The sequence below is a fragment of the Rhipicephalus sanguineus genome, chromosome 9 (genome assembly GCF_013339695.2).
Source record: "Rhipicephalus sanguineus isolate Rsan-2018 chromosome 9, BIME_Rsan_1.4, whole genome shotgun sequence".
Lineage (NCBI taxonomy): Eukaryota > Metazoa > Arthropoda > Arachnida > Ixodida > Ixodidae > Rhipicephalus > Rhipicephalus sanguineus.
Window position 1 is genome coordinate 46,224,824 of NC_051184.2, and position 24,832 is coordinate 46,249,655.

Genomic DNA, 24,832 nt, shown 5'->3' on the forward strand with positions numbered 1-24,832 from the left:
TCGATCTCGCGCCTAGCAACACTGAGCCATCAGCTGTGTGTGTGGTGTTTTAATCGTTTTAATCTTCTAATCCCTTTGTCAAACGTCTACCCCCCGGTGCTTGTTGTCGGCTTGCGATGCAATTAATTCGCTCCGGTTTACCACTAACGCTCAGGTTGAACTTCTGAACGCGGTCTTGCATCCAGTGTCGGCCGGGAGGCACTTTTGTCCGAAAAAAAGGTTTGTAATCCGAATCCCCATTGTTTGGGTAACCCCATCATTGCGGGCATTGCGCTCTGATGCCTGCAGTTGTTGACATCTCTCGAATATTAAGTTTAGCGGGTACGGTCCAATTTGAGGTGCTAGGTCAAACGACATCAGGTTAAAACAGTGACCACTGGTCGGGTCGTTACCCCGCTCTGCAGTATGTCGCGCCTACGCGCGGCATCGCTACGGTGTTTTCATTGTTGAAACGTCAGCGCTCGCTCTGGCCTTTGTGAGCGACGTTTGGGGAACCGTTCTGTCGCAGGTCTATGGCAGCGGAAGAAGATCCCATACATCCCCACTGCCTGAACTGCGTGAACGTTGCCAAATGTTCGGCGCGCCTGGAGAAACGAATCAGCTGCCAAATCGTGCACTGCAAGCTTGAATGCGGTGCCAGCTTCCATGCCTGCAAAGGCGACGAGCATCAGCTGCTCTGTGCCAATGTCAAGGTGAGGAAAGCGTCGTGTGTCATTATTATTATTGTTATTTTGCTTGTTGATTGGCCTGTACGTTGTCACTGCGTTTACTCTAAGCTAGCGCAGTCAGCGCTGTCATTTTCGCGCGGCATTGATTGCGCACTGCTGTGATCAATAAAGAACCATTTGGCAGCTATGCATGTGATGCCCGAAGGAAATGTAACTGCCAATTCCATGGAATATTACGGGAATTTGGCCTGCAGTACATGAAACCGCGGAGTTTCGTTTTGTTATGCCTTATGTCATTTACGTAAATCGGCTGACACAAACCACTTGACAGCAGTCTCATCTTCATAAAAGTTCCCTGAATCACATTCTGAGTAATAAAGGTGTGTAGGTTTTGAGCACAGCTGTAATTTCAGGATGGGTCTATAAAGCTTCTGAAGGAGAAAGAAAAAGAAAAAAAAGCTGTTTTCAGACCTTCAAATTGATTCTCCTCCATGTAGCTGCCAAGCCTCCTAATTTTATCGATGAAAATTTTTTTCTATGTGTTTGTGAATGTTAGTGAAGTTTTACGAAAAATAAAATTGTGCGCTATTAAACACCAACTTGTCAAACATTCAACTCATTTAAAATTGTCAGAAATGTTTGGCCTTTAAACCTCTGGAAGCCTTCCAATTGTGAATGCTTGCAAGATGCTTCGAACTAGTTTGTTCAGACAAGTTCCTGAATTGGCAAAAAGTAGGTCACAGCAGATTTTCCGAAAAAATTTACTCTGATTTAAGAACAAAACACTGCTTGTCACACTATGCCGTACCAAAACTTGTTGTTTGTGGGCTGTGCCTGCTGTAAATTACCTTCAATAACAAGCATAAGCATTCTACAAAGCCATGTGCTCAGGGAGAATCTTGAGTGTTTGCCATCCCCCTCTTCCCTCTCATCAACCCCAACGTTTTTGGTGTTGCATCTGCAGGATTTTGTTAAGAATTTTGAAGTATAGAGTGGCAATGTGCATATAGAAGGTATTCACTGGGCTCGGCCCATCAGGCAGAGCCAGCGAGTGCCTACATTCATCTAACATAGCCGTGGTCATGCATCGATCCGGTATATGACAGTCTGATGTCATGAGAAATGGTATTAAAACAACACGCGCAGCCAAGCACCTTACAGCGATGACCGCGCGCATGACCACGGCTATGGTGACTGCCGCGCTAGTGCTCCCTGTGGATGATCCCATGTGAATACCTCCTTGGTGAATAAGTACTCGTTGCTGGGCAAGTTAGTGAATACTTGACGACATCTTGATTTTAGCTCTAGAAAAGACAAACACATAGGAATGAGAGCCGAGCTCAAGTGTTCATCTTTAGTGCTAAAATAAAGCTGTTGTCAAGTATACTGGTGAATTCATCTGTGAGCACGCTCCTGCATGCTTATTCCATATGTGCGGGTGTTTGCGCAGGCAGGAGTGAGAAAAGAAAGATGCGAAAGGCAAAGAATTCAATGAATATTTGGGTCAAGTGGGTAGATGTAAGTACAAGTGCTTGAACAGGAGTGCTAGCAAACATACTGGAGTTAAGTGTGAAGGGGGACTTTGGACATTTACTCAACATTCGGGATTGCCCCAATAAACTTCATATGGTTGGTAGTCTTGGAGCCGTTAGGGAATTTTCGAATAGGTGCCCCAAAGAAATAACGTTAAGGCCACAGCGCATGTGCGAGACCCAAACAGCATTTAGGTTTTTCGTTGGAGACGCTATTTCTCGAATTTAGCGGGAGCCCCAAAGCCGGACCCAAAAGCTTTGCACCAGATAAACATGGCGGCACCCATTGAAGCGATGGCTCTTGGCCAAGACCAAACTGACGCGATTTCTGTGCAATGGCTGACATTATGAATTAAAAAATGGTGGCATAGGCTGTTGCTTTCTCATGTCTCATGCATACAACAAAGATTGGCTGTCATATAGCCCATGTTTTTAAGATCATTTGTTGATTTGAGAGCTCATAGGCTAAATGCAGCTAGGGTGGCTATAAGTTGGATTGCCTTGGCTGATGATGGCAAGAATGGGGACTCACCGAATTGATGGATGTTACTAGCGAATTCATTACCACTACACCTTACAAAAAAAAAGTTTTAAAGAATATGCATACCAGAGGTAATTTTCTATGCCAACTTTTAATTATTATGCAACGTAGTTTGCCTTTCTGGCCACCATGGTGCTGCAGGCGCAAGACGCAAACATTGAGCGTAAAACCCTATTTGAAAACTCTTACCTCCTGCTTGACCAAGAGCCGGCACACGCAAAGTGCTTCAGGGTCCCATACTTTTGGGGCCTTTATTTAAAAACTTCATTCATAATGTCACCGTCTCTTACCTTGCTGCAGGTGCCATGTGCCAACGCCGTCAATGGCTGCCCGGCATGGATGCTCCGAAACCAGCTCGGCAGCCACCTGCAGCACTGCCCCGCGAGCCTCGTGTTCTGTACGGCCGAGTGGAACCGGTGGGGTTGGCGTCGCAGCATAACTATGCGCGACCCACAGTACGTCCATCGGCAGTGTGCTGATCAGTCAGGAAGGCTCCAGCTGGACTTTGCTCTAGCCATGCGGGACCTGCGGAGCCTCACGGACAAGGACATCCGTCGTCCAAAGCCAATCCCGAAGAAAAGCAAGGATGGCACCGCCGTGCCAGTGGCCGCACCGCCTGTAAGCGTGCCGCGGCTGCCTTTAAAATGCAAATGGTATTCGTGGAACATGCCTGACTCTACGTATGCCTCGATGGATTTTTGAACAAAAGAAGGGAAACGATGGAACGAGGCGCCTATTTTGCATCTATGTGGCTTTTCATTTTGCTGACTAAACTCTCCTTCACGTAATGGACCGGCAAACTCCTGCTCATAGGACACACGCTATGCTATGTCAGCCTCGACATATACTTAGTGTTTTGCACTAAGAAAACACTTCCCTGTGGTATAGCTGGCCCTAGCCTGAGAGGCGGAAGGGACCATACAGTTAAACCTTCATATAATGGTGTAGTACATGTCATAAAAGAAACTTCATTACATTGCGAACTTTGTTGCACCGAGGTTCTAGTATTTTGTTACACTAATGGCTGTGCATGTTCCTGTAGCCTCCTGTTCCACTACATTTTATGTTGTTAATTTATGTTACCATTCTGATAATTTATCTTAGCATCTTTTAAAAGGTCTTAATTGCAATATTTTCGGACCTAATGCGGATAGCTTGGAATCTTGCATGATGGTTGGGGGCAAACACCAACACTGATAAGTGTATCAAGTGTCATTGATGCGCTTATCACTGTCCCGCATAAGTATGTTTCTAGCAAGTATGCTTCCTTCATTTGAAACATTTTTTCACACCTGCCAGCAAAGAACTAACTCTTAAACTTTAGTGAGATCTACCTCGCTGTTTTTGGATATGTAGACAATGTTGTAGTTTTCTTAAAGAAACAATGTCTGTCCAAATTTGCTAAATTTTCTTTTTGTATTGGCCCAAACTTTGTTGCACTGAAACTACACTCAAACCTTGATGTAATGAACACGGATATAACGAATTATCGGTTATAACAAAGTAAATGAAGAATAGTCTTGTAATAGATACAGTGGTACAAATAAACGTTTATAACGAACTTTCGGATATAACGAAGTTATTTTCATGGCAGATGTGACTTTGTTATAATGAGGTTTGAGTGTACTGCATGGAACTACTTCATTATACCAAGGGAAAAAAGTACATGCATTTCAATGAAAGCATGTGGTGTCTAGACGACCTCGTTTTCCTATTTCACAAATAAGTCAATTTCTTCCTCGTTATTACAATGCAGCTGTTCTTGAAGGGGCCATCTAACACTCTTCAACCCCCCATTCTTTACTCGTGGATTGCGTAGACTGAAGTACGGACGAACTAGTGCAGTAAGAACGGCAGCGATGGCGGCACGCAGTACAAAGTTATTCAATTTAGAAAATTCAAAATACAAGAGAAAAAAATGCCTACCCTCAACTCGATTTTCGCGGGGTCACGTGACCACATTTCACACTCTGCTGTGACGTCGGATGGAGCTCCAATGAAATGGGCTGAAAGCTCTTACGTAGGGGAAGCTCGCACACCATTGTTGCTTCTCCTTTCCAACATTTTGTTGACGTCGTTGCCATAGAAACAAATGTGGTTCCTGAAACCTGACTTGTCAGAACTTGAGTGGGCGCTACTGCTTCGAAGCGAGGCTGGCGAGGCTTTGTCTGCTGTTCTTTACAACGACATTCCATGTCATTCCCTCCTCTCGTTCTGAGAAGGGAATTTGTGGAGCGGCATGGGCGGTTAAACACGGTCGCCCCCACGCGGGTTGTTCAGTGAGCAGCCCGACGAATTACAAGTGTGCAGCGACAATTCAACGAAGAGGATTACTTGCACCGTTTCAACAACAATCATGAGCCTAGCGCACATGAGGAAAGAGGCAGCTCGCAAACGTACAGACGCAAAAAGAAGGAAGATGGACAAGCGTTTCATATGGACATCTGACCGGCGCAGGCAAAAAAACAAAAAAAAATCACACCATCTCCCGCTAAAGGGGACCATGAGGCGATGCGAAGCAGTGTTTCGGCATGTAGAGCCCGCGTCTCAGAGGGGGAGTGGTGAGGGGGAAAGGGGAGAGGGGAAGTGGTGAGGGGGGAGGGAAGAGGGGAAGGCAGAGGGGGAAAGAGAAGGGGAGAGGGTGAGGGGAGAGGGGAAGTGGAGAGCGGTAGGGGAGAGCAGAAGGGAGAGGGGGAAAGGGAAGGGGGAGAGGGAAAGGGAAGGGGAGAAGGTATGTGGAGAGCGGGAGGGAGAGGGGAGGGGATAGTGGAAGTGGAGAGGGTACGCGCATGTGCAGTAAGGGTGGTCATGCCGCACACCACCACCACCGGATTCAACTCCGCTATAAGATGCTTCACATCTAAAAACCAGAGGCAAAATGGCAACCAGCGCCTCTGTCGTACTTTGTGATTGTAGTGATATTTTTTGTTGCGACGGCGGCTATTTGGAGTTCCTTGAAAAAGCACAGAAAAGAAAAACGAAACGGTATAGTAATCTCAACTTTGGTGCAACGACGTTATTACTTCTAACGTTACATTTATCCAATCATAGGCCAGCGCTCGTCTTCGTCATTTCCGCCCGCAACAGTTCTGGCAAGCGCCACTACGTGCTGACGCGGTCAGCAGCGATGTAGCAACTTCAGCGCGTGATTAAAATACTAAATAATTTGATATCGGTGCTTAGACCTGTGCTAAAATTATCCCCAGCCATCAGTCTACGCAACCCTCAAGTAAAAAATGGGGGGTTGAATAGTGTTGGAGGGCCCCTTTAAAGGAGTCTTCAGGTGGCGCTGAAATTCCCAACTTGACACAGTAGCGTGGCGGTTACGGTGTTGTGCCAAGCTCAACGTCGCCAGTTTGATTCTGAGCCATGGTGGTTGCACTTCGATGGGGGCGAGGCACACAACTATGCACCCAGATTTAGGGGCACATTAACAAACAGCTGTGGGTAAAACTTAATATCGGGAATCCCCCACTCTGTTGTGCCTCATAATCATATCATAGTTTTGGCTAGTAAAACCGCATAGCATAAGTCTTAGTTTTCAAGTGAAGCTTGTTTGAAGTTGCATATTTTGGTGGCGGGGATGGCATAGTACGCAGCAAGTGTACAGCAGAATTGCAGTCCTCAAAGATATGCTGGTCACACACGTATCTGTACGTGCCGTTTTCCAATAATTGACGCTCTGTCGATCGTGGACTTGTCGGCGATGAGCCATTTCTGATATGACAATGTGATATGCTATTGAAGCGACTTGTCATTTCACGTTGCCACGTTTCGTTGTTGCCTGGATATGAACACATGACCGTCGTTGCTGCCTGTAGCAACTGAACTGTTGTGCTGCTAAGTGAGTGAGTGAAGGTCCAAATCCCGGCGTGTAGGAAGGAAAAAGGTTCGGAAGAAGCATTGCTCAAAGCGATGGAAAGAAAGAAAAGTATTGCGTCAGACACGCACGTGCCAAGCCTCGCTTGCTCCCATTTTCCCGATAGGGTAAGGGATCCCAAATTTTAATTGAAATTTCCTTTTGTTGCAGGTAGACATTGGGTCTACTGGCAGCCATCGTTACCCGTACAACGGCCGCTGCAGTAGTGGCAGTTACGGCGGTGTCCCAATCGCGAGTTTGTTGAATGGGTACATCAACATGCAAGAGGGAAAGAAGTCTGACCTGTCGTCCGCCATCACGGATGCCGAGATACAGCGCCTCAAGGAAGCCAAGAAAAAGCACATTGAAGAGGAACACAAGAGCATGCGATTGGCTGGTGCACGCTATGCTTGGAGGCACGATCTTGACCTGAACACTGAACTGTGTGTTGAGTTCCTGACGCGGTACCAGGTGAAGCCGGACACGGTGTACACGTTTTCTTGCTCCCAGGTGGGTGTCACACTGACTTTACAGCGATTAGGAACTGCGTGCACCATTTTTCATTATATTCCAGTCACTTTCTCTTATTCAGGAGCGTGAATAACTAGGCTAGCTAGTGGGACATCCGTACAAAGATCATTGCGAGTAGTGCAGAAAGGATTGATGCTTGCAGGAAAAGGCGCCCGCTTGCAACAAAGTTTTATTGGAGCAGAATATTTCTGGAAGCTTTAATGCATGCATGTGCCAAGTCTGGTTCGTTCATTTGCAAGTTCCAGCAATCGAGACTGGTTGACTTACTTATTATGAAATCACAACTGTTGCAATTTGTAACTTGCAAAATGTCAGTGATCTTGAGCCGTGTAGAAAGTGACTGAAGAGAGGTAACAATTTTCCTGTTGTACCTAGACAACAGATGGCTGTGGAAGTAAAAGTTATCACATCATTCCCTATTCATCAAGATTATGTTCAATAAAAGTTAGTTGGCCGGCTTCAATGAATGTTAGCTGCAAGTCTTTCCTAGCCACGTCTCTTTCCTTACCACTTCAATGGCCCATCTTCTTAGAAATCCTCATAATTTGATCAGCACTCTGGGGCAAAGGAAACTCACCGTTTTGCAAGGTATTACACATTCATAGAGGTAAGGTTTGGTTTGTTGTCTCAGGCTGTGTAAAATCCACTAAACCTTGGCCTATTAAACTGTACAAGCCATGAATAAGAAATGTTGTCCAAACAGGCTGCTAGTCCTTAAAGGAGTACTGACACAAAATTTTGAAGGCAAGATAACTTGTGGGATAGATTTGCATTGACGCACACGCATCATTTACGAAATATCGGTAGATAATATAGGCTAGAACTTATTTAAAATCAATTTTAAAGTGCATGTAGTGCCACTGCATGCGAAACGCACCTTTGGTTTTTGTGTGAACAGGAAACCGCCACCTGCGTCACGAGTTTGTGTTGTCTGTCACGATGCCTGTCAGCACTCTCTCCTAGCAGACCTTTTCAACGGAAAGAGTGGGCACCTTTCTTATGGACTTCTGCAGGAGTGCAAAGGCTGATGTTCTGGCCTCGGCAGTGCATTTTTGGGGGGATCACGCAATTTGCAACCAGTGCGTCTGAGCGGAACGAAAAAAAAAATCGATATTTTTGATCGGAACAAAAACATAACCGAAACGTTATCTATTATTTTGTTCCGGAATGAAACCGAAATATTTTTTATCGGTTTTCGGTTCACGGGAGAACTTGGCGATTCAGAACGACCGAGGTCATGCAACGTGAGCAGTAATACATATCTCGGGGTTTAGCGCTAGCATCTATCTTATGCGGGGATTCCAAAGTAAAGATGTTGAAATTTTGCGAAAAACGAGAAGAGTGGTAACCAGAGCTGTTTATATTAACGCAAGTGGACTTTCGTGAGCCAGTCGCACTCTAGCCTGGAGAGGGCATTCTCGGCGCTGAAGTTTATCAGAACAGTGGTCTCGCATAGCAGAAAGTAGCCTTGATGACGGGCTGCTTCTGGGATAATGCTCACTCCCTTGACACAAAGCATAGAACCTGCTTAGAAAATTCGTAATTCGCTTTTGAGAAAGTTAAATACAATGACTTGGTAGTGTACTAGTTTGTGCTAATCTGTAGGAATTCGTGGTACAGTTACTTGCGCTCCTCTGAAGAACGTGGGAAGAACGTGTTTTACCCCTGTCCCACGTTCTTAAGAGAAACGCAAGTTTACCGCAAATCCTATGTTCTTATTGTTACTTTACCTTCAAATTTTCGCACACAAATAAAAACCGTTATGAATTTCAGGTCTTTCGTCGAGACGAATACGCTTGGCATTATCAGAATGTCCACAGGGACATACACTGTGGCCTCAACGGCTGGCTCGAGCACCGATGTCCATTGGCACAGTATGGCTGCACCTACTCAAGGAGGATGTTTCACCCGATATTGCCAGGATCTCAACTCGTTTTCAGTGAAGTGCTGGAGAGCTTTGGACTTTCTTTTACATCAGCGGTCGACGGCGCAAGGCCAAGTGAAAATGGTGATGCAGGTGAAAGGTGAGTTGAATAGCAGCGAACGGCAGTTCGAATTCGCGGGTGTGCAGGTTGCTACTGCCACATGCCAGTAGCGTGAGAAATGCTGCCACGCGGGTCAGCCTTTGAAGAGCCCCTAAGCCGCCTCCGATAATTCTTTAACATTTCAAGCAAACGCGCGCATCGAATTCAGAATGCCATCGTGATGAATAACACCAAGTGCGGCAGCGCTATGAGCCGCAAGCGCGTCACAAATTCAAAGAAACAATTCCTTCTCCTCTCTGGGACTTTCGGCAATACCCGGAGTTGGCCGTGACATCAGCATTCGAGTCTGGTCATGTCATCCGCAAAAATAATCTGTTTGTCTGTTCAGAGGTACGTGCACTCGCCCAGGAGGAGAGACTAGCCAACGAACAGAGCTTAGTGAAGGAAAGAGCGATGCGAGTGCTTTTGGATCATTCAACATGTGTAGCTCTGCTAATAAGGCACCGTTTTGAAAAATTCTTGCGGCTGCATGTTTGTTGAAGACTCGTGCAGAACTGCAACACCACAATTTAATTTTGACCTCTGGGTGGTTTAGGGACCTTGAAGAGAAACTGCTTCTTACTAAAGTGTATGGGAAGACGACCGTGTAGCTCATTTCGTAGAGCATCGGACGTGTTATTCGAAGGTTGTATCTTCAGTCCCTGCAGGCAGCAAGTTGTCTTTTCGTCCACTCTAATTTCTTCAAATTTATACCATAATTACTACAATACAGTTAAAAGACTACAAATAACATCCCCTATACCTTCCTTGTCTGTTGATTTTCATCAAGGTTGCGTCTAACAAAGAAAAACGAGCCCTTAAATTTCCTTCTTTCATTTGCATCTTACTAATAATGTGAGTTTTGCAGCTTCCAGTAACCACAGGCACAGTAGGATTAAGAGCCAACTTTATGGCCTTCTTAGATGTATGCAGCAACAATGCTTTCTGTTCTGAAAAACTAGGAGTTGTACGTTCCAAGATTGGCTGACATTTGCGAGGTGTGACTGCAGTCACAATTTCAGAGGTTTATCCTCCATGGTAACTTAGTGGCTATGGCATTTAGCTGGCGATGGCGACTGCATTTATTTCATGGTGAGGGGGGAGGACATGCAAAAAAAAAAAAAAACCCAATGTACTTAGGTTTAGGCACATGCTAAGGAACTCCAGACAGACAAACTTAGACTGAAGTCCCCACTGCGGCATGCCTCAAGGTAGGTCATGTTGTAATTCTGGCACGTAAAGCCCCACAGTACAAGTTTCAGAAGATTATAATCATAGGTAAAGGAATGTTACAAGGAACCAAGCCACTTGAATTTGGCAGGAATCATGTGAAACCAGTAGACATTGAAGCTAAGGAAAGCAGGAGCTCGCTTCTAAGAACAATTAAGTTAGAAAAATATACTTTATTATGAACAAAGGAAGGGGGGGGGGTAGGCTAGATAAGAGGTAACTGGGATACGAGTGTAACGTGAATTAGCACGAATGTTATTATTTTTTTTAATGCACACAGATTTATAGTTATAGTTTCATAATGAAACTTTGTCCTGTCTTGTCTTTTTTGCTGTTCCTTTCCGTGTGCTGAAAACAGTATGGAACTGTACCAACACGCCGTACTGCATACCCTTAATAGTTATAGTAATGTTTTCTCTAATTGCATGCACAGTGTAGTTTTCCTCGGTGCAATAAATCCCTGCTCAAAAGGCCAGGTTTATGCTCCAAACTGCAATAATTTGTTTCGTTCCAAAAGCTGCTCCAAAAGACCGAGTGGCACTTCCACGAACGGCAGTGAGGTTCTGAAAGCTGCCTTACAGTCATCAGTTGAAAAGGCGAAGCCAAATGGAAAGGGCGATGCACATGAGGGGTGAGTAACCTTTAGGCAACACTCACTCACATTCACTGACCAGTGCAGTGTCAAGCAGTTCTTTATTTAGAATTGAAACAATTCTTATCCAGAAACATCCTACCTCAGAAAGCAGCTGGAGTGGTGTGTGTAACCACGCTTTCCATATAACCGCAATTTCGCATTGTAATGTGGGACAACCCCTGCTGCTGGTTGTCTAAGCTTTGTGAAAAAGCTCATCTGTGATGGCAGGAGCTCTGGTTTTGCACAAAGCAGAAGCGTGTAGTATTCGTAAAAAAAGTGGTGGTGGCTGGAGTCTGTGTGTAACTGGCCAGGAAACAGTACTGAAGATAGGGAATTGAAGAGAACATTAACATGACCACAGGTACCTTTCATTTACTGGACATTTGTTCATGTGGAACAGTACATAAAGAGCATAACACATTCCTGTACTCTTGTAATGCTGAATCTAATGATTCGGGCACGCGGCTTCCTTTTCAAAATGGCGTCCTTGGGGAGGAGTCAACCCACAGCACCTCTTTCATGTGTTCTATGCGCCTTGGCAGTAATGCTGAGGGACCACTGTTTCTGTTTCTTATAATGCTGGTGGGGCAGCCAAAGGAGTGGCAGTCTAACATCTAACGGTGGTTTCTACTGGCTGATACGGACTGCTCGAATGCTCTATCGGTCAAAGTTCTGGACCGCTCGAGTTGGAATTTCACGAGTTGGAATCTTTCACTGTTGCACAAAAGTGCTTTGCAGGGAATCGTTGTGAGAATTAAGCTGGCGTTTGCTTGTCACATTGCATGATCTTAGTGGGAAATAGTGCTTGAAAACGTTGAAAACACTGATTGAAAGAAGCCCTATGTTATGTATACCTGACACAAATCAGTGCAACACAACAAACACAGATAACAACAGCAGTGGCAGTTTTTCAAGTAAATGACATGTAATAGGGCTGGAAAGGCTATAGCACTATAATTTCACCTGTGTCATGGCCATCTGACTAACATTATGGTCTAGCCTCGCATGAAGTAGTATTCATATGTGCCTGGCTGTGAGAGTTGATGGTGAACTCAAAGTTAAATAAACTTTGTGCCATATTAATGGGTTTAGTAAGTCTTCTTTCCTTAATACAATTCGAGTCTGGGTCAGTTACCATATGATATTGTCAATATAACCTCAAACACTGTGTTTGTGTGGTAGTTTCATGATGTAATAGTATAGAACAGATCATGTTGTGGTGTTTTATTCTATGTAACCTGTATTATATTTTTTCTTTTATGCAATTCACCTCACTGTAATGCCTATTGAAGGCAATGGGAGTACTCTAGTGTAAATTAACTGGTTCTGTAAAAGCTCTTGAGCATCTTAACCTACCTATACAGTCTTAAGTGTCACTAGCTGTGGTTCAGCAAGGTTTAACTGCGTGATAAGAACAGAAAGTTTACATTTTAGTGCATTTCTTTTCACACCTAGTATTTCTCAAATTTAGACATTTATGTTACGAGCGTATATGCACACCTGTGTTGTTTTAATGTGTGGCGATGTTGTTCTTGCAGGGCACGGCCTTGCCTGGCCAATGGACACTTGCACACTAGTGGTGCTTGCAATGAAACTGGTGGTGCCACAAAGTCCAGTGGCAAAACGTTGTCGGACTTGCCTTTTGAAGTAAGACCTGGATGGGCAACTGGCATCTTTTCGTGCGAGACCAATAGGCCCTTTTCATAATCCACAAGTGTGCTTCCCCGCGCTGCATATTCACCCAACTAATGGTGGCAGCTATCGTGCCTTCAAGTGGAGACAACGTCCTAGTTGCACATGCTGGGGCTTGTCTATTATACGTGTTTATATCAAGAGAGCTGAGTCTACATTTGCCACGTCGTAGTGCAAGCAAACTGTGCTTGAACCGGCTGTTTGCAGAAGCGACTAACCGTTATTAGTTGGGCTAACTGCATTGCAGGAAAGCTAGCCTTACAATTATGAAAAGGATCTAATAGACCCTTTTCGTAATTGCAAAACTAGCTTAAGGCTCATATTCACAAAGCAACCTTATTACAATGCAATAATTTTAGCCGACAATGAATCATTGCAGTGTTAGTGTACACCTTTTTTTTCCGAAAAAATATTCGCCCAGTAGGCACCCTTGATTGGCAGTAGGTATGGTGACTGCGTGACCTGTTTACTTTTTTTTTACGAAATGTATGGTCACAAACAGGTATCAAACTCTTCTCAGCATTGTTTGTCCTTGCCTTCTTTGTGCTAAATGCAGTTCACAACTCGTCTAAATGTTATAGAACAATTTCTACAAATACTCATTGCCTGCAAGCAAACAAACAGCTCTGAGACATTTTTTTCTACAACTGCGTAGCTCTGTGCCAGTTGATGTGATCTTGACTTCCGTTGCTGTTGAGGCATCTTGGATCATCATTTGTTCTGTATCCTTTCATGGTGTGCTTCACGGTCTTTCATTCGCCCATAGCCAGTGAATCACAACTTTTCAATAGCTTAGGACGTACTTTGGGCTAAGTGATTAGTTATGATAGCTTATGGCAGGAGGACATGAAGACATAGGAATAGGCAAAAGAAACATACCCACTGAACTTTGATTGTTGTCAATTGCTGACGAACAGCCTATACAGTAGAACCTTGTTGATATGTTCCCGCTTAGTACAATTTCCCGACTCCTGCGCTCAAAATCGCGAAAACTAGAAACACCGCAATAGAGCTATGTGTCAATATGTTCCGCTTAATATGTCCCCGGAAAATACGATTATTCGACAGCAACGTTTGGCATTGCGGCAAACTGTGGTCGTGTAATATGTTCCTCAGCCAAAAATTCTCATTTAGGTGTGCAGAAAAAGCCGCTCTCGGGTGCTTTGAAGCACTAAGTGGCAGACTGCTGCCGTGTGGTGACGGTGGTTTCTCTGCTGTGCTTAGCTGTCCCCTCCACGTCTTCTCCGAATTACTCTATCGTCCCCTCCATGTCTTTTTCGAATGGATCGATCCAATCACCCTCTCAGTCATTGACTCAGCTCTCTCAACCACACATCGAACCATCCAAGCCGTCAAAGTCTTCAACTGGCTTTCAAAAAATGTCTTTGTATTTTCTGTAGCACAGTGGTTTCTTTCTGAACTGGTACCTTCACAATTTCTCTGAGCACTGCAAAGCCTTCATCCGTAGCACGGTACGTGGAAATGTGACCGTCCCACACACTTTTGTTCAGACTCCATGGCTACAACAGACGGGAGAACACTGCGGAGCTAACAGTGTGGCGCAAAGAATGGATGCTGTCGGACACCTCCGATCCGCCACGCTTCGCCACAAGACGCACATGCTGCCGCCGCTACACAACGTGTTGCACCACGTAGTTGTAGCAATGCCTCTACGCTTTTCTCCCAGCGCGTGGGCTGGGCAGGCCTTAAATTCCTAGACTTCTCACTTTTGCTACATCTGCCTCCTCTCCCGACCTCCCTCTCATGTGCAGCTGGTTTCTGCTGCCATGTTCTTCCTAACCTAGAAGATTTACAAAGCCACGCACATTTAAGTACGTTAGCTACACACCTTTTAACGGACAAAATGCGAATGCAACACGCCTATCTCCCCTTGCTATTTCACCCGTCATTAGTGAGTGGTGGATGCATGACCCGCTGTTTCACCAGAGCATGTCTGCAATTCTGTGGGCCGGTGATCTCTACCGGAAGCAAGCGTCACCCAATGAGATTCGTCTGTGGGGCCTCAGTGATTGCCGCAACTGTCGCTACTTCAAGGAGAAAAAAATCTTGGGATATCAGGCAGGCCAGGCCCTGTGTGGGGCTGCACATTGCTCAGTAGTGCGCAATTCGAAATAACTGCATTTAGCATGCCGTTGAAGACGTGCAAGCCTTTGTTGATTAAGGAGAAGCTGAATATCCTAGCGGTTGCTTCGGAAGCGAATCGACATAGCGAATGAACTTGGACTGCCAGCGTCTGCTGTGAATACTGTGGTGTCAAAGCGGAAAGAGATCGAGATGAACGCCTTGGTATTCAGCGGCGCAACAAAGCAAGCTCATGGAGCTCATCATGGGGAGCTGGAAGAGGCACTATTGTAGTGGTTTAAGCAGGGGCCTCCGCAGTTAACTTTGACGGCAGCATGCTTAAGGAGAAAGCACTTGGAATTGCCGATGTTTTAGGCATTGACGACTTCACCGCCTGGACAAGTCACTTTTGAGCTAGGCATGGCATCGCCTACCGACATGTGAACGGGGAGGCAGCAAGTGTGAATCTAGTCGACGTCTATAAGTGGTTATCACTGCCCCCCCCCCCCTCCATAATTATTTCTTATGATCCACGCGACGTTTACAACGCAAATGAGCTTGGTCTTTTTTTTCAAGTTCAACCTAGCAAGTCATTGAGCATGAAGGGAGAGTCCTGCCACAGTGGAAAGGTCAGCAAAGACTGAGTAACTGTGTTGCTTTGTTGCAACGAAGACGGCAGTGACATGATGAAGCCAGGGATGATTGGGAAGGCCAAAAACCCGACATGCCTGCGGAACATCGCTTGTCTGCTTGTATCAACAAGAACAACACGAAGGCATGGATGACTTGCAAACGTTTTTAATACTTCCTCTGTTACCTTGACGGATGACTCGGATGCAAGGGACGCAGTGGTTTGCTGTTTTTGGACAACTGCACTGCCCATCCGAAGGGCGCGTCACACCTTCGCAACCTTCGTGTGGTGTTTCTACCTGCCAACACCACTAGCCACTTGCAGCCTCTCGAAAAACATGAAACATTTGTATTGCAAGTGTGTTTTGCGACGCTTTCTTGCTTGCATGTCACATGGCGATGACCCTGGGAAATTGTCACTTCTCGACGCTATACACTACTTACACTTCTTGGGAGAGTGTGACAAGTGAAATGGTTAACAACTGTTTCAGGGAGTGCGGCTTTTAGCATCAGCTTACAGCAGGGAATACGGAGCGCTGCGAAGACGACCCCGTGTTGTGCGCGTCTGACAGCAACGACGACATGGATGAGGAGTTCCTTTCCTCTGGCGCAGATGTGCCCTTCGCCGAGTTCGTCTCAATTGCCAACAATGTCCCGACTTGCGAGCAGCAAAGTTTAGCCAAGATTGTTGCTGAGGTGGTGGGGGGTGAGGCAGCGAAGGAGGGGGGGGACGAGGCACCTGAAGACAGTGGTGAGAATGAAAGCTTGCGCCGGCTACCGTCACCGATGCCCTTGCTGAACTGGATGCTTTAAAAACTTCTTTGGCACCAAAAACAATGAAAATGCGGACGAGCGTCTACAGTTTGTTCAGAAGGAACTGTTCTTGTCCAAGGGCGAGAGGCAGCAGCAGAAAATTACCCTGTTTTTTGAGAAATAAATGTTTTTTGTCCTTACGCCTCTATATGAGCTTGTCAGCCTCAATTTTTACTGGATTGGGATTGTATGTTTCCTCGGATGGTACGTTTATTTTCCGCATTTTTTTAACACGTGTCAATGAGGTTCTAACGTATATGCTCTTCAAAGCAGCGTTGAATCGCTCTACAGAAAGTCTATTAGAAAGATGAGGGGTGCAGATTTCAAAATGCAGCTGTCTAACATTGCCAAATTTCAAACATTCAAAGCAAACTGTCTAACACTGCCATGTCTAGTAACCTAAAAACCTCTTTTATTTTCCTTCTCAGTAGAAATGAAGCTAGCTATAATCTGCTTCTGCTGATTCAGGCAACTAGTCTGCTTTCCCACACATTGTAGTAGCTCATTGGATATAATGTTGCGTAGCAAAACAAGATTGTGGGTTTGGCCGTGGCAACCGCACTCTTCTTTAGGCAGAAGACAAGCGTTTCTTGTGTATCTTGCATTAGGCGTACATTTAAGAACGCCAGGTGGTTGAAATTTATCCAGAGTCCTCCACTATGGCATCCCTCATAACCTACTGTGCAGTTTTGGGGCATCTAACCTAACAATTTATTTCTGAATTTTTTATTCCTTGGGGCTGGCTTCTCGGTGATCAGAATCAGAATACAGTGATGACCTTATTGTGATGGCTGTGATAGTGTCTTGCTGCATGTTGTATCCAAACAGGTTTTGCTTGAAGTGCATTTTCTGTTTCAGATTCTGCAGTTCATAGCTGGCTTTCTGGATGCTTTCAGCTTGAATAACCTCTCTCTCGTCTCGAAGCGTTTGAGGGATGTCTCTTGTTCACTCCTGACCAGCCGTGGAATGGTGGTGTTGAAATGGGAGAGGCTAGGAAAACGTTGCTGGAATGTCCGCTCAGAGGTAAGCTCGTCTCTGTGCGACTGGTGCTTTGGAAGGTGTAGTGCATACCACACATAATGCTCAAAGGAGGCACTAAAGACAACTTCATGCTCACTAAATGGGTTTCAAAAAACTTAAATCCGGGGCCTCTGCATTTAGTTTTGTATATTTTAGGCTTCTGTTAAGCACACAGGTAAAAAAAAATGACACAGTTTTGCTGCAAGGGTGAAGCAATGATTACGATAGCAGCAAACTAGAATTCCATGCATAGTAAGGCTAACAACTAACTCCCTTAGCATCCGGTCAGGCGTAGCTCGACAAAATGCTGCTGGAGCGAGCAAAGTGACCTTCGTGCTGTCTATCACTTCAACTCAAACTAAGCGTGGAGAACGCAACACGTACAAAGGTATGAGCTGCCTGCTAATCCGCGTCAAGATAGTGAATGCTGCTGTTGAAGTGAACGAAGTGACCTTCGTGCTGTCTATCGCTTCAACGCAAACTGAGCGAGGAGAACACAACATGTACAAAGGTATGAGCTGTCTGCTAATCCGCGTCGAGATAGTGAATGCTGCTGCTGAAGCGAGCAAAGTGACCAAGCTGTCGGTAGCCTCAACGCAATCTGAGCGAAGAACACAACACATACAAAGGTATGAGCTGTCTGTTAATCCGCGTTGAGATAGTGAATGCTGCTGCTGAAGTGAGCAAAGTCACTTTCGTGCTGTCTGTCGCTTCAGCACAAACTGAGCGAGGAGAGCGCAACACATACATAGGCATGAGCTACCTGCTAATTTGTGTCGAGGTAAAGTGCTCGCGACCGTGCCCAGCCACTTGAAGTACGCACTTTCTGCTATAGCCACACAGCCCAAGTTGTTTATATTGCTGTTTATAATGTTAGAAAGTTGTTTATATTGCTATCACAGTTCCAGTTGATTGTGTTTCCTGTGCTTATGGTTACGTGTAGCAATTACTGTCTGTCAGCAAGATAAAAGCCAGGGGTGTAGCCAGAAATTTTTTTCGGGGGGGTTCAACTATGTTTTATGTATGTTCGTGCGTTTGTTTGTATGAGTGTGTGCATATATACGCAAGCAAAATTGAAAAATTTCAAGGGGGTTTGAACCCCCCCAACCCCTCCCCCCTGGCTACGCCCCTGGTAAAAGCGGTCGACTGATAATTTGGGCATGCTCCATTATTCGAACAGCTTTGTGGCACCTTGACTTGTCCCACAGATTTCACATATAAAGACAGCAGAAAGGTTGGGCGAATTACAGAACTTCCACCATAACTTCGGACTCCATTCGTGCTAGTTCAGCCTGCAGCTCAGGAAAGGTCACCGATGCCCAATTACCGTGACACTGGCGTACAATAATTTGTACCGGACTCTAGCATAGGAAGTGCCTCTTGTTTGTTCCTGAGGCATCCCTTGTGTGACGATCGTTGATAACTTCTTTTTCCTTTTTAAAGGACCCCTGACACAAAATTTGGAAACTCGAGATGCTTGTGTCGTTTGATAGTCCTACATGCGTGGGCATTTCTGACCGATTATGACTAACGAACGTTGCCTTTAAGATATTTTAATTTGGTTTTGAAATAAGCTCATCTGAGTTTCCAGCACCTCGTGACATAGCCACAGTATGACGTAGGCAGAGGCCTCTTGTGACGTTCCACAAAAATGCGAGTATTGTCGACGTCGCAGAACATTGACGGGGTGCACGTGAAATCACAACTGACACCCAACGAGGGCTATTGTTCCTCAGGGGGTCCCTCTCGCTCTGTTGTTGGGCTGCCCTCAAGGTGGTTTTGGCTGCTTACACCAGGAATGCTTTTCTTGAGGGGGACACGCTCAAAGCACCCACATCATTTCTTTCTTCACTGCGCGCGGGTCCCCTGATTTGAAAACTGCGCGTTCAGCGTCACCAAAGCTTGAGCGCAATGGTCCCAGGCGCTCCCCCACTGTGGGGTGCTAGTTTCTTACGATTTTAGGCAGCCGTTTTGAAGTGGTGCCAAAATTGGTCACAATTAACGACACTAGCATTAACTGTACGATACATTAGAGCATTTACGATTCAATTTTGGCATTACCGGACACAAGGCTACAAATTAGTACAGTAAAAAAGCCACATGCAAAAATTTCGCTGTCAGGGATCCCTTAAGATGGCCTGTGTTTTTTTTTGGTTTTGCACATGAACTGCTAAAACGAAAGGACCGTGTGAACTGTTAGAGTGAAAGAATGCTAGGAATTAGATGACCGTAGCCAAAAACAAGACAGATTAATAGGAAGGGTTCACTTGTTCGCAAGGACAAGACATCAGTTTTACAATGTGGGATGTGATTTTGGTGGTTACGCACATTTTATATTTTACATGGGACAACATAACATATTACCCCTCCTTGCCTCCATTGTTTGTGAGTGGTGGTGCTCTGGCTTACCGTGCTTACTGATGCAGCAGAGCTGATGCGGCAGCATCGTTACCCTGTCGTCTGTTTTTCAGAGCTGGTACTTCAGCAACGGATTCAGTCCAATCACGGATTGGGTGCTTTCGGACGAGGAGCACATGTCCAATCACCTGAAGCAGTGCAGGTACTTTGAGCCCAACATCAAGAAGAGGCCTACGGCCGTTTGCTTTGGCATCGGGAACTCTCGCCCCAAGACCATGATTCATGTCGTTTTGTAAACGCTGCCGACTTGAGCAGCACCAGTTCTTTTTTGTCTTTGCTAATCGGCCTGCGTGGCAAAGGTGAACTCTTTGGGGGAAAAAAAGGGTGTCAGAACCTAATACTCCCTGACGTAGTGTGATCAGCGGTCCTTGACATCGGGTGCTGTTACTTTTACTTTTGGAGGGGAGGGTTGCACACTGCAGGTGTGTGGAGTGGCCCGTTGTCTCGTTTATTTTACTCAGAAGAGATGTTTTGAAGAGTGTCCTCGAGCGCCTGGTGAGATCAATCTGTTTGACTGTAAAGTACTGTCGTTGGTGCAGGGATGGAATGGGGTTTTGACGGCGGCAGATATGCTGTGCTGCTTGTGCGAGTCGAAGATGTTCGGTGAGTGCTTGGGGTGTAGCATTCGTCTTGAAATCGAGAGGGAAATGAGAGCGTAGTGTGCGAAGGGTTCTGGCAGTTTGCCAGTGTGGCGTTGCACTTGATGATCTCAAGGAAAGCAGGGGCACTCTAAGCCAAATGGGAGTGGTTGGAGCAGTCTTCTGCTGCACGACAATAATCGTCATCTCGATTGCTTGCGTTTCCTTTCTTGAAAACTGTGTGCTTACTGCCTTCCTGTGAAGAGTGTTATGTCATACCTATAGCTGCACGCTGTTCGTGACCGTGAAGTGCATGGCGACAATGCAAGGAAATTATGCGAGCTGGATGACGTATTATTGTTGTGGGGCAGACAGACGCCAAAATACGCCTTTCATCTTGTAGTGTAGGGGGCAGCTTGCTTGCGCAACGCCTCGGGTGGAGCTAGGAGAGGTGGCAGCTTCTGAATTGTCAAATAACTGCAGTAGATAATTTGGCATGCTTGGTTCTGCTTTTGAGATGCTAAAGAGCGTGCTGTTGGAAGCACGCTTAGAGGCCGGGAGTCAAGTTGTCGACCTGTTGCTTCCATTGAAGCTTAGGGTATGTAGGGAAGGATGACAGATCAAAGAGCTGATTTGTGGTTCACGGACCAAGTGTGAGAAGACTTGGCTGTCATGAGTCACGCTGCTAGCTAGCTAGCCTGTGTGGTATCTTTGTACATGCCGTGTCATTGTGCTGGAGTGCTTGACCTGGAGAAGCAAAATTTCCAGAAATTCTGAACGACCTGCAAAAAGCGAAAGAGAGAGAAGGGGTTTTGGTCTTTTCAGGAACAGTTAAAAATGAATTTGTTTCACACTGCCCACAGTGTTTGTATCAGAGCGACGTTATACTCATTGTAGGTGGAAATATGAACAGGCTTACAATTTTATTCTGATGTGCTGTAGTCGGCGCGACATCAAAATATTTTTGCAGTGCAGCACGAATCTTTCGAAACACGTCTGCGTTTCGAAATTAAGTGCTAGCATGGTATGTAGACTGTGTTGGTACCACTGTTTGTGCTCAGAGACGACTGTTGGTACCACAGTTTGTGCTTTCTGCGCAAAACTTTCCTTAAATTTTCCTGTTGCATTTTCTTTTTGGATGCAGGAAATTTCAAAATTATCAAATGCTCAAGAAAAAAAAAAAGGGCAAGTGAAAGATTGTTTTCCTGGCGAAATATCTTATTTTGTGACAATCCAAATGTCTGCCTCACATTCTCTGTGTTCTCATTCAGTTGTGTGATCCATTCTGTGAATCTTTCTTTACGGGCAGGCAGTTCTTGCTTGGACAGGTTGTGGTCTGTCGTTGGACAAGAGAAAAGTGTGGCTCTCTATTACAAGTGCATATTGGTGTAAGGATGTAGTAGATGGATTTGGTGGTGTCAGTTGTGCAATCTAGTGCATGAGTGTCGTGTCGTGCACCAAAGTATACGACGTACGAATGGTGCAAGCGTAGTGAGCTTCGGTAGTTGTGGCTTTTCTTGCGGTTAATGTTCCGCGGTTGAGTACCTGTGAGTGGACGACCAATGGTCAGCGCCAGTGGTGTTTGGCGATGACAGGTGAATTTTTGTTGCGAGATTTTCGGTGTTTGATCACTCCATGCCTGCCACACAATTCAGGGTCTTTCATGTTGCCGAGGCAAGTGCAAGCGACGCCTTTGTAGGTAGCAAAGGGCACATTGGGTAATTGTATTGTGCAGTGCTTGTCTTTACCAATCATCTGCATTTACCATGTGCCAAGACACTCATATCACATTTTCGTTTTTAAACTTAAAATGACTACACAGCAAGAGTCCTTTTTGACTAACGCGGCAGCCTCTGAGCTAACGAGTAAAACTTAAAAAGGTGCCAGCTATAATTCCTGATATTTTCTCGCACGAAGCACAGAACTTCGTTTTCATGCATACGTAGCTGACTTGGTGCTTTGGTGAACAATGTTTTATTTTCACCAAGCATGCTATTTATGTCTAGTGGCTAAATCTTTAGCTGTAGCTTGGGAATTACTACTGAATGTGAAGATAAATTTTTTTCATGGACAGGTCCGATCATTTCAAGCGATGAAACTATTTCCGACTTGACGGCATTTCTTTTGTAATTTCTTCCTCTGATTACCCTCCTCTTTGCGCCATTTATACCCTTAAAAATATTTTGTTGGCCAGTCAGGGTCGGGTTGTATAAGTGGCACACATGTCTGAAATCAAATGGTTGTAGATTTTCCTGTGTTTAAGTGGTGCAGTGCATATTCCTTTAATGTTTGTTGCCTATTTATTCTGTTTTTGTTTTCTCCTCGTGGGACGTACATTGAATGCAAGCCATCTAATGGCTTGCAAGTCAATTTTTATTCTTGTGGATGTGATTTTCTAGAGGATAGCTGTTGTGAAAGTCTTCAGGAGATGCTGGTTTCAGTGTGTAGGAGTGAATTGCTTTGACACCTGTTTGCGGGTGTCGTCTTGCGCATTCCAGTCAGTCCGCTTGATTATTATGCTGGCCTCAGTGCTGACTTGTGTGTTTAGGTAGTATGAAGTTTGTGCAAGTTTTATGTTGGCAAAACTGCTGCAGCATGTTGAGTATGCCTCTTGGATCGATGCACAGTAAGGGGCGTTAGCTTATGAGAGAAGAAATAGCATGATCACAGTTAAATTTCAGTGCTAATGTTCATTACATGTTCATGCTGTTTTAGATTTGCTTCATTATATACTATAATTCGTTATATTCGGTAATTTGTATATGTGCTTGTAATATAGAGGTATGGGGGAGCTTGTATTTGGGAACAGCATTATTGTTGCCATCCTGTGACACCTTTGATTAACTGTAATGCACTGGCTTCACATGACTGTTTGAGTAAGATACGAATCAAAATTGCCTTAGCAGTGACTGCTGCTGCTGATGCACTTGTGCTAGCAGATAAGTGCAAGCTGGTGAGTCAGCTCAACATGATTGCATCGTCACAGGATGCCACAAACTGTGGTTCTACATATTTCAGTATTTCAGAATCCATCTATGCTGGTACTGCTTGTATGCTAACGCTCATTATATTAAAGTTCACGCTTCGGCGCCACTTTGGAACTTTCGATACTTGACAGTTTCATGTGCTTGTTGTTAGTCTCTTCACAACTTCTCATAAGTTCAGATTCTCACGTGCTACATACCGTGCCAGTTTTCAAAAGACTGGTGCAGTTGCTGCTTTTTGGCGATGCATTGGTTTACTGGGGCGTGGATGTTGCGACTTCGAAACGTACCTTGAGATAGTGACGGCCTTATTGAATGTGACAAGGGCTTGTGTTTGCATAGCGTTAGGGTTATACGTGCTCAGCTCAATGTAAGAGAGAACTTCTCTATTGCATCATGCATCTTCCAGTCCACATATCTCGGAGATTAGTGAAAATAGCGTCTATATTTTCTTAAGCCATCTTGTCTGTTTGCAGGGCTGCATGAAATGCTTGCATTGATCAGTAGTGACGTCAGTGGCGGGAGAGTGTAAAGATGCAGAATAGTGATCAACGCACTAATTGGAATCTTGAAAAGAACAGGTAGAATACACTGATTTTCGCAGAGGTCACATGCTGCCAACGCCAGTAGATATACATACTGTGTGCGCAGGAGGCAATTGCTTAAGTGTGTTGCAGCATTGATGAACCTTACTGCGTTTAACATACTGTCTTACGATCTCTTGGCAGCTCAGGTTTTCTTGTAGAAGATAACTGAAAGCTGTGCTACGGTGTTCTTTCTTCACATTTCTTTAAGTGTCTTTCTGTGCTTTGCTTTGTGTCACACTTGTGTCCAGTCTGTCCCTCATGTCCAGGTTGTCTTCCTGCTAAACGCTTTGCACTTACACCATTAAAATTGTATTTCCCTCTGATAACCGCGATGCGGTGCATCTAGACAAAACAAGCAGCAAATATTGCATGTGGTTACCAGTACTTTCTGCTTTAGCGCGCCTGCTGTGATTTTAAGTTCCAGTTTTGATGCTAACTGTTCTCACTGTCCAGAATTTCGAAGGGGCTCGTTTTTATGGGCCTGTATGAGATGCCGGAAAGATTATGCTCTTACGTTTTTTTGTCCTGTGAGATTTTTCCAAGATTGTTCGCCAAAGCATGCATTTGCACTTTTTTCTCGCCTTTCCATATCCACCTGCTGCATTTCTTGCCACTGGCTACTGAAAACTGTTGCATGTGTTCCAGTGCATGCTGTAGTATAATGTCACATGTCGTGGAACAGCGAAGGTTGGCCAAGCATCTTTATAAATACGTATACAATGCCTGCTTCACTTGAAATTATTCTCAAAGCTCCAGAAAGGAAAAGCGAACAACCTTCCAAAGTGCTTTTGAGAACCGTTGCTCATCGACATTTGTGCAGAATTTTGGTGGCGCCATAAGCACCATTTTTACAGCTTTTGCATCAGTACCAAGAGATTAACTGGAAGTAGAGAGTCATTATGGAATGTCATTTCCAGTGCCACCATATTTTAACCTGGCTAGGTAGCCAGTGCTACTGTTGTGTGCTGCAGTGATCTGTCCCGCTAAGTGTGCGATGTGTAGCGAGTGG

At 45.1% G+C, this 24,832-nt stretch overlaps 1 protein-coding gene across 1 annotated transcript; it reads left to right on the plus strand.

Moving 5' to 3' along the window:
• LOC119405107 (F-box only protein 30) lies at window positions 1-23,693 on the plus strand. Its single transcript, XM_037671901.2, has 9 exons — window positions 1-219; window positions 509-692; window positions 3,042-3,359; window positions 6,772-7,110; window positions 8,905-9,155; window positions 10,903-11,016; window positions 12,558-12,666; window positions 17,095-17,259; window positions 19,728-23,693. The coding sequence occupies exons 2-9, from the start codon at window positions 513-515 to the stop codon at window positions 19,908-19,910; spliced, it is 1,659 nt and encodes a 552-aa protein (XP_037527829.1). The 5' UTR covers window positions 1-219; window positions 509-512; the 3' UTR covers window positions 19,911-23,693.
• Window positions 23,694-24,832: the final 1,139 nt, after the last annotated feature.

Excerpts from the sequence above, each read along its gene's own strand:
- LOC119405107 (XM_037671901.2), top strand. The coding sequence starts at position 513 with ATGGCAGCGGAAGAAGATCCCATACATCCCCACTGCCTGAACTGCGTG. Across the intron at positions 693-3,041 it reads TGCTCTGTGCCAATGTCAAG|GTGCCATGTGCCAACGCCGT; the intron begins GTGAGGAAAGCG and ends ACCTTGCTGCAG. Across the intron at positions 9,156-10,902 it reads AATGGTGATGCAGGTGAAAG|CTGCTCCAAAAGACCGAGTG; the intron begins GTGAGTTGAATA and ends TCGTTCCAAAAG.